This window comes from Bison bison, unplaced genomic scaffold, assembly GCF_000754665.1.
Source record: "Bison bison bison isolate TAMUID 2011002044 unplaced genomic scaffold, Bison_UMD1.0 scf7180017864289, whole genome shotgun sequence".
NCBI lineage: Eukaryota > Metazoa > Chordata > Mammalia > Artiodactyla > Bovidae > Bison > Bison bison.
Window position 1 is genome coordinate 11,817,085 of NW_011494861.1, and position 9,541 is coordinate 11,826,625.

The following is a 9,541-nucleotide window of genomic DNA, read 5'->3' on the forward strand; positions in this document are numbered from 1 at the left end:
GACAGCTCCAAAATCACTGCAGATGGTGACTGCAGCCATGAAATTAAAAGACGCTTACTCCTTGGAAGGAAAGTTATGACCAACCTAGACAGCGTATTCAAAAGCAGAGACATTACTTTGCCAACTAAGGTCCGTCTAGTCAAGGTTATGGTTTTTCCAGTGGTCATGTATGGATGTGAGAGTTGAACTGTGAAGAAGGCTGAGCGCTGAAGACTTGATGCTTTTGAACTGTGGCGTTGGAGAAGACTCTTGAGAGTCCCTTGGACTGCAAGGAGATCCAACCAGTCCATTCTGAAGGAGATCAGCCCTGGGATTTCTTTGGAAGGAATGATGCTAAAGCTGAAACTCCAGTACTTTGGCCACCTCATGTGAAGAGTTGACTCATTGGAAAAGACTCTGATGCTGGGAGGGATTGGGGGCAGGAGGAGAAGGGGACGACAGAGGATGAGATGGCTGGATGGCATCACTGACTCGATGGACGTGAGTCTGAGTGAACTCCGGGAGTTGGTGATAGACAGGGAGGCCTGGCGTGCTGTGATTCATGGGGTCGCAAGGAGTCGGACACAACTGAGCAACTGAACGGAACTGTCACAGAGACCTTTTATACTTGAACTTGAGTGTCTAAAGGCATTTCTCAAATAGTCTTTTCTCTAACACATATCTACAGGGTGGAGATCTAGTAGAAACATTCCAGGAGACTTAATCACAGAGGCAAGTTTGGACAAACAGCTTTATCATATAGATGATAGCTTCCATTTTCAAATGTGATCAGCTTTTGAAGAACCTACTGACATTGTCAAGGTGTTTTAATATATGTGGTCTAAAAAAGAATTAATCATCAGTTCTGATGCAATTTTAAGCATTAGCCTGATTTAGATGGTGACACCTTAAATAGTCGACTGTGGACTGTAATGGTTCCTACAATTCCCACAAGCAGTAGAAAAAATATCAAATACCACATAACCATGACTGAAAAAATTAACAAAGATCAGTAAGGTTTACTTTATTTTTTGCCGTGCCATGTGGCTTGTGGGATCTTAGTTCCCTGATCAGGGATTGAAACCAGGTCCATGGCAGTGAAAGCAGCAAGTCCTTCCACTGGAAGGCCAGGGAATTCCCAAGGATTGTTTACTTTCTACACAGCTAAAGTTACTAATTTATACAACTTTGGCTTTCTGATTCACAAATTATTTAAGAGATCTGAATTTAAAACAAAGCTCTTGATAGTCTTTTTAAAGTTCTTTGTTATTTCAATTAATTCTATGAACTCATACATGGTGACAACTTGGATGTTGTCATTACTAAATACACTGGGCATTTAATAGTCTATAAGTAGTCCATGTGGTCGCTAAGAGTCGGACACGACTGGGTGACTTCCCTTTCATTTTTCACTTTCATGCATTGGAGAAGGAAATGGCAGCCCACTCCAGGGTTCTTGCCTGGAGAATCCCAGGGACGGGGGAGCCTGGTGAGCTTCCATCTATGGGGTCGCACAGAGTCGGACACGACTGAAGCGACTTAGCAGCAGCAGCAGCAGCAATGCATTTCAACATGTTTAATTTAAATGTGTAAGGCCAGATGATTTATATATAAAGTTATAATCTAGAAAAGAGTAACTCTTTTAATGAGTATTCTCAGGGAGAAAATGTAGATAAGGTTAACCCAACTCCCATGAGCTACATGAGAAATCCATTTTTAATGTGTTTCCATACATGGGGATAATAAAAGGGATAAGTTTGGGGGGAAGGAGAGTAGCAATAAGGGATGAAAAACAGAATTTAATCCCATCTAAATTTTATGTACTAGAAATTTTCAAATTCAAGCTATGCTGATAGGTTGAAAATACATACCTTCTTTCCAATAACATTTCATAAAAGTCTCTAATATCTTGACCAGATTTTTCCATACAGTGATAAAATGCCAGCTGACTTTCTCGATTTGCAAAATCCACCTAAAAAAAAAAAAATGAATAGCAGGTGTTTAATGCGAGTTTCAGATTTCAATGATGGAAAGTGTTACCAAATTTGAAAACTCTTCTTCTGGATAAATTACAAGAAAATGTAACTTAGATCTCATTTAAGTGAAATAGTCCTCATAACTAAAACTGTATTTTTTTAACTTGAAAATTCTCAAATTCTACAGAAATCTTGATAAAGAATTATAATTTAAAGTTTCAGAACCCAATCCTGAAGAAGTGGAGAAAGCAAAATCAAAAACTGAAACATACCTATCAGGATTCTAGGCCATTGGTTAAATAATCAGACCAACTAAATCTAGTAATATCTTATGAAAAAACAGGCTTACAACCCAACATTCAAAAAACTAATAAGATCATGGCATCTGGTCCTATCACTTCATGGCAAATAGACGGGGAAAAATGGAAACAGTGACAGACGTTATTTTCTTGGGCTCCAAAATCACTGCAGATGGTGACTGCAGCCATGAAATTAAAAGATGCTTGCTTCTTGGAAGAAAAGCTATGACAGACACAGAGTATTAAAAAGCAGAGACGTCACTTTGCCGACATAGGTCCATCTAGTCAAGGCTATGGTTTTTCCAGTAGTCATGTATGGATGTGACAGTTGGACTATAAAGCTGAGAGCTGAAGAACTGATGCTTTTGAACTGTGGTGCTGGATGAGAGTAACTTGGACAGCAAGGAGATTAAACCAGTCAATCCAAAAGGAAACCAACCCTGAATATTCATTGGAAGGACTGATGCACAAGCTCCAGTTCTTTGGCTACCTGATGCAAAGAGCTGACTTGTTGTAAAGACCTTGATGCTGGGAAAGACTGAAGGCAGGAGGAGAAGGGGCAACAGAGGATGAGATGGTTGGATAGTATCATGGACTCAATGGACTTGAGTTTGAGCAAACTCTGAGAGATAGTGAGGACAGGGAAGCCTGGCATGCTGCACTCCATGGGGTTGCAAAGAGTTGGATATGATGAGCAACTAAACAACAACAACATCTTGTGCATAAATTTGCTGGAACCACAGTTAGAACATAAAATATGGAAGAACATTTAAACTTTACTCAGTGAGGCCTCAAAGTCACTAAAGCATGATATTCACCATTTATCAATATCTTATTTAAAAATACTGATTTCAATCTAACCAGAGTTATTAAGTGCATAAATTCCTTGAAACTCTCATGAACAAAAGTTTTTAAATAAAAATACTTAGACAAAAGATCATACTTTCACTGATTACCCACTCTTTAAGAGAAGAGGAAAGAAGATCGAGAGGATCATTCAAGAAGCTGGACTGACACTTGGAGCTCCTGAGAGTGCAGCCTGCACTGAGAGCTCACTGGTGAGCACCAGGAACCCAGGGTGTAGGGAACGAGGATCTTTCGGGAAGGTTCTGTGATAATGTTTTAAAAGACTCTGTGTCCTTGCTGCTAAGTCACTTCAGTCGTGTCCAACTCTGTACGACCCCATAGACGGCAGCCCACCAGGCTCCCCGTCCCTGGGATTCTCCAGGCAAGAACACTGGAGTGGGTTGCCATTTCCTTCTCCAATGCATGAAAGTGAAAGTGAAAGTGAAGTCGCTCAGTCCTATCCGACTCCTAGCGACCCCATGGACTGCCGCCTACCAGGCCCCTCTGTCCATGGGATTTTCCAAGCAAGAGTACTAGAGTGGGTTGCCATTGCCTTCTCCTCTGTGTCCTTAAGTAGCCAAATTAAAAAATTGTAATATCGCCCTTGAAAACTGAGGCTATATACTAGATGTGCTGTAAGCCAACAAAATGCCAATCATTAAAAGGTTGGGATCCAAACATGACTTTGTTTTGGTTCTGCTTAAAGTCATTCTGCACACCTTTATTTTATTTCCACCGATTTTCCTCCCCTTGGTCTCTTTTACAGCTGCTTGTGCATATTCAATTTCATTGTAAAGAACCAGGGCCATGCCTTTTAAGCGATCAAACACCACCTGTAAAAAAACAAACAACATCAGTCTAAACAAAATTCTGTGTTAGTCCCAACAAAATTCTAAGTCACTAACACATTGCCAAGAATAAATATATATTTTATTCCAGAAAAAAATTTGTTTTTCCTGATGATGCATGTTATAGTAAAAACACAACAAAACGTTGTAGGAACTGTTTAGATTTGTGGATATTGTGGCCTGAGGTATATTGTTTTTATTTTGTTTTTGTGTATTCTTTTTCCACGTTGACTGAGTACTGTCTTATATTAAAGTAAGTACTGACAAAAAATCACCGGACCAAAAAACTGTTTCTCCATACAACAAAAGCTACACGTACAGAAATGTTAAAGTTATGCAACATACCTCCGACAATGTACAATCTGCTTGTAAGAAGTTAACATCTTTACCTTCACATAATGGAAGGGGGTCCAGAGACTCTTTTCCTGTTATGTTTGTGAACGTTACACAACAAACATTGGTTGGATGAATATTCTGTTGTATGAGTGTTTTTGAAAATTATCATTTTTTTAAAAATCAAGTCTAATTACATGTAAGTGTGAATGTGAATAATTATATAATCAGACTAATTTTAATGAGATAAAATTATAGAAATCCCTAAGCAACAGTCTATTTAACAGTATTTTGCAGACTGGTTCTAAAATTAATCATTTTGATGGGTTCGATATAGTTTTTTCAAAACATATCATAAGTAAGTGCTCTTCTAGATCAAATTTTGGAAAAAAGAGAATTTTAATGTATGAGTTACAAAGAAAAGTCAGCACCAGAAACTGGGTCTGAAAGGACAGAATACCAAAAGAAAGGAAGTCATTAGTGACTTAAAGCCACATACTCAAACCTCCCACTTACCTTTACCACAGGCCCATATCGGCAAAAATGTCGTGTTAAATATTGATCTGACACATTTGAAGAAAGCCCGTCTAACCACACACAGTTTGTAGGCATGCTCTTTCCAAAACCCAGCTGAATACAAAAGGCAAAATTTCTATTAGTTAAGCCACCAATTATTCAACAACAAAAATTGTGAAAAAACTTGTATTCTGTAGGAATCTTATCCAACCACCACCTCAAGTGGGAATCAAGTTAAAATCAAACAAAAATTTACACAAAATTTATCCTGCCTGGCTAAGCAAGTATTAATTCAGATTACAGTATAACAGGATAAGGATGCAAAGAAGTTTATTACCTTTATGGTTATCTAACTATACTATTACAATTTTAAATAATCATATATACCAAAATAAAACACCTCCAAATCTTGAGGAAAAAAAACACAGCAAATATTAACAGCACAGTAACATATAAATTCCTTTACCTTGAGACGATTATTTCCAAGGTATTCCCCATCCATCTTCTTAATAGCCTTACAAACGCTGGCAATGTCACAGTATTGCAAGAACGCATACTGAGGGACTCCGTTTACTTTCTTAATATCAATATCCTGAAAAAAACAATGGATGGATACCACTTAGTGATATGTCAATAAAAAATAAATCAGAATAAACCAAGTCCATATGAGCTACATGGTTCTCAAAACAGATTCCTCCCAAACCACCTGCTTAGTTACAATTATACATCTTCATGCAACTGTAAATAGCCTAAAAATCTATTCAACACAACATTTGTAGTCACAAACCATGAAATTCTTCGCACGTGAAGCTCTGCAGAAGAGCAACTGCAATGCAACTCAAAACTCAAAATTTTAAATCCATAATACCTGTGTTAAGAGAAATTTATGATAAGAAGTAAAAGGTGGCCTATTTAATGAAAACCTAACAAATAATTCCCTTCTGCAATATCTAAAATCCTTATTAGGGGCAAGCCATTTAAAATACAGCATCTGGGAAGAATAACAATGATAAAGAAGTCAAATTTTCAAAAAGTGATTTAAAATATGCAATCCCGAATCAGAAGCTTCATTCTATCAGTATATCTAACTGAATCAAACCTGGTAACTGATAAATGTGGTAATAATCTCTCATACCCAGAATGAACGGACTACATAAATATCTGAACTACTCTGTGAAGATGCATTAGAATACATCCCTGGACTAAAGAAACACTCTACATAAAGGAATATCCCCATTTCCTTGGAATGCTCAAAACCTGCTGTCACATCTGACACTCTGGTCCTGCCTACTTAGAGGAGGTAGTGAAAAAACCTGGCTTACACATGAAAATGGTCCAGAGAAACCAGACACTTGGATGGCAAAACTTGTACTTAAACAATAATGAGCTGGGCCATATATTGCAGATTATGTATTGTGATTATCTAAGCCTCCTTAAGGGTCACAAGCCAATAATCAAAACCTGAAACAGAGCAAAATGAGTAATGCATTTAAAGAGCTGTTTGATGGGTCCTTAAAAAAAAAAAAGCATAATTTATACTCAAAATTTTTCTAAGTAATGGTAAATGGAAGCTGTTTTCATCATTACATAGAATGTAGTAACTCAGGATAGCTCCATTTAAATTTCCCAAAGAACAATGGTGGGCTGACTTACTAAAAAGGTTCTGTTATAGCATAATCTGTTATCAATAAGCAGCAGACCATGTTCCCAAGGTTTGTATGTCATTAAAACAGTGACAATCATGAGCAACTGCAAACAAGATAATAGTTTTCAAATACTGACATGTCCATCTTATTGACAAGCATAGCTCTTAAAACATAATAATCATTCCATTTTTAGCAACCCTGGTGATGAAAATATATCCACATGCCCAAATTCAACTTTTTATACTCCTTCAAACATTCAAATAAAAATATGTTTGAAAATTTTATCAATTCATAGTCTCGCAAAGCCAAAACACAAATAAATAACAGACTGTGATCTAAAGATAGAAGAAGCTGTAGCCCAAATAGGTAACTGAGCGTCTAGTCACTCATCCAGGTAGGCAGTAGAGCTGGAATTAAGAGTATACAGTACCCTCACAAAAATAAGAGAAGTTAAATAATCAGAAAAGAAAGATGAATGTTTTGTTGGTATCGCTCCCTAAATAGCTTCTCTGTTTTTTCTTCACTTCTGCCAACCACTTCAATTTCTACTCTCAAGCCCCTAAAGATGAGGTTTTGTTTAGCCACAAGCACAAATAATATTTTATTCACAAGACTACGTTATGCCATTAAAAAATATTAAGAATCTTTTGCTTAGAGCATTAGTGTATACGTAAGAATAGACAAATGGACATCACATATACACAAACCTAAAAGATGTACAATAGCTGTTTCTACGCAAACTATTTTTTTTTTTTTGCTCTCCAAAGTCCAAATATATTACTTTCTTCACAATTATTAGCTGTGAAGTCCTAGAGAAAGTCTAGGAAGACAGAAGTAATTTTCCATTTTTTCAAACATAACACAAAACAGTATACCTAAGGATACAAACTGTAACCAAACTACTTTCACTATAATTTCACTCAAGTTTTAAATCATGGAGAACAGAAAAATCCTTCTATCTCTAAGTCAAACAATGACTTGCATAATTTAAACAGATTCTAATTAAAACTTCAAAACAGAACCGAGCTTCCAGCATGACAACCACATTCCAATAATTCCCAAGGTACTTCTAACGTGCATTGTAATAAAAAGAATCATACACTAATCTGCTGCTTCTTTCTTACAGACATGTTTTCTCTTCCAGATTTTCCTTTCAACCCACAGGACTAGAGATGGCATTAAAACAGCATCCAATGGACAAAGATAAGACAAGTGGAAAAGAAAATACATACGTAAATAAAGACAATTATATATTTTTACATACACACATAAAGCAGTCCCTGATGAGTTTTGCCAGATCATCTTTTAGCAGGAGTTAAAAACACATAGGGCAAATGAGAAAAATATTCATTATAACATCTAAATACATTTTTCCAAATATAAGCTGCACTTATGCTGTATGTTTTATGACAAAGATTTAAAATTGTTTTCATTGTTAAAAAAAAAACACAACATACCACAATTTCTCCAAAGCGCTGGAAGATGTTGCGAAGATCATGGTAAGTAGTGGTTTTTTCAAGGTTACCAATAAAAAGGGTTCTTGTTGCTTTGGGGTGAAATTCATCTATCCTTTCATCCAAGGGGCGAAATTCATTTTCACTTTCCGTTTCTGTAAGTGGGAAGGGGCAGAGAGTGTTTTAATGTTTACTCATATATCATGGGAAAATCTACTTTAAGAAATCAAATCTCTGATATGCGGGGCTTAATTCTCATGTAATCTGAAAAATCATATATACTATCAGAAACAGCTCCAAAGCAAAAGAAGAATACAGAAGCTAGAGAAACATGTCTAAAAAATTAAGAGAAAGTTAACACCTTGATCTTTCAAATAGAAAAGTAGACTGAATTTCCATTTCAGCTGATTTGTTTTAAAAGATAATCACTATCACAGAAATAGGTTTTAAACCCCAGTGGAAAATGGCAATTATTTAAGCCTAATGGTATGTTTCAAAATTATGTAGTAGGCTCTGAATGTGAACTATAAAACTAAAATCCTAAAATCTGAAATAAACATGAAGTTCAGCTAAAAACAGTCCAGTTTCACTATTTATTTACTTTTCAATATTTTGTAAAATATTTAGCATATTATGCTTGTCATACCCAATTATCTAAATACAGCAATTTTTAGATACAAGAATAGTAACTGTATGAAAACTGACTGAAGTAACGCTTATAAAATATCTTCTTTTGCTGTTGCATGGTACCCAATGACAAATAGAAAGAGGTTAAATGACTCTTAAGGTTTTTATTTCTTATGATCAAAGTCCTGGTTCAATGTCTAACTCAATCATAGGCTTTCTCTGAAGTTCCATTTAACTTGGGATGGGCTTTCCTCATGGGTCAGATGGTAAAGAATCTTTCTTCTATGTGTGTTTGATCCCTGAATCAGGAAGATCCCCTGGAGAAGGAAATGGCAACTCACTCCAGTATTCTTGCCTGGAAAATTCCATGGACAGAGGAGCCTGGCGGGCTACAGTCCATGGGGTCGCAAAGAGTAGGACACGACTGAGTGACTACACAACAAGAAGTCAGGGACTTTCAACGTTTTCTGGATAACAATCATAATATGGCCTGTATGATATCTCTTTTTTAATGTAAAACAAAGCCACCCAAAAATGTTAGTATTTAATCAATTTGACTAAAACAAAGTGTTCATTAGCTCCAGCCACATTACTGATGATGTCAACAACGACACTGATATTAAAAAGACTCAACTTCTGAGCTGCTGGGTGAACTACACCAGAATACATCTCACTTCTGATTCCAGATTAATAGCTCTAATGGTAGCAGACCTTAATCTCACCCAATCATCAGAGAGTATATATATACTTTCAGTCAGATGGCCCAGAAACTGTTCAGTGCTCATTACAACTATCTTTATCTACATTTTCATCTTATTTCACAGAGGGTGACACTACCCTTATGGGCAGAAAGTGAAGAGGAACTCAAAAGCCTCTTGATGAAAGTGAAAGTGGAGAGTAAAAAAGTTGGCTTAAAGCTCAACATTCAGAAAACGAAGATCATGGCATCCGGTCCCATCACTTCATGGGAAATAGATGGGGAAACAGTGGAAACAGTGTCAGACTTTATTTTTCTGG

At 36.5% G+C, this 9,541-nt stretch overlaps 1 protein-coding gene across 1 annotated transcript in view; it reads right to left on the reverse strand.

The window, feature by feature from the left end:
• SPEN (spen family transcriptional repressor) overlaps positions 1-9,541 on the reverse strand; it is a 90,437-nt gene that overhangs the window by 15,566 nt on the left and 65,330 nt on the right. Inside the window, exons 6-10 of the mRNA XM_010850238.1 lie at positions 7,901-8,052; positions 5,264-5,389; positions 4,798-4,911; positions 3,820-3,933; positions 1,851-1,951 (exon numbers count right to left, since the gene is read on the reverse strand). Of these exons, the coding sequence (XP_010848540.1) occupies positions 1,851-1,951; positions 3,820-3,933; positions 4,798-4,911; positions 5,264-5,389; positions 7,901-8,052 (607 nt within the window). The remainder of the gene's footprint in view (positions 1-1,850; positions 1,952-3,819; positions 3,934-4,797; positions 4,912-5,263; positions 5,390-7,900; positions 8,053-9,541) is intronic.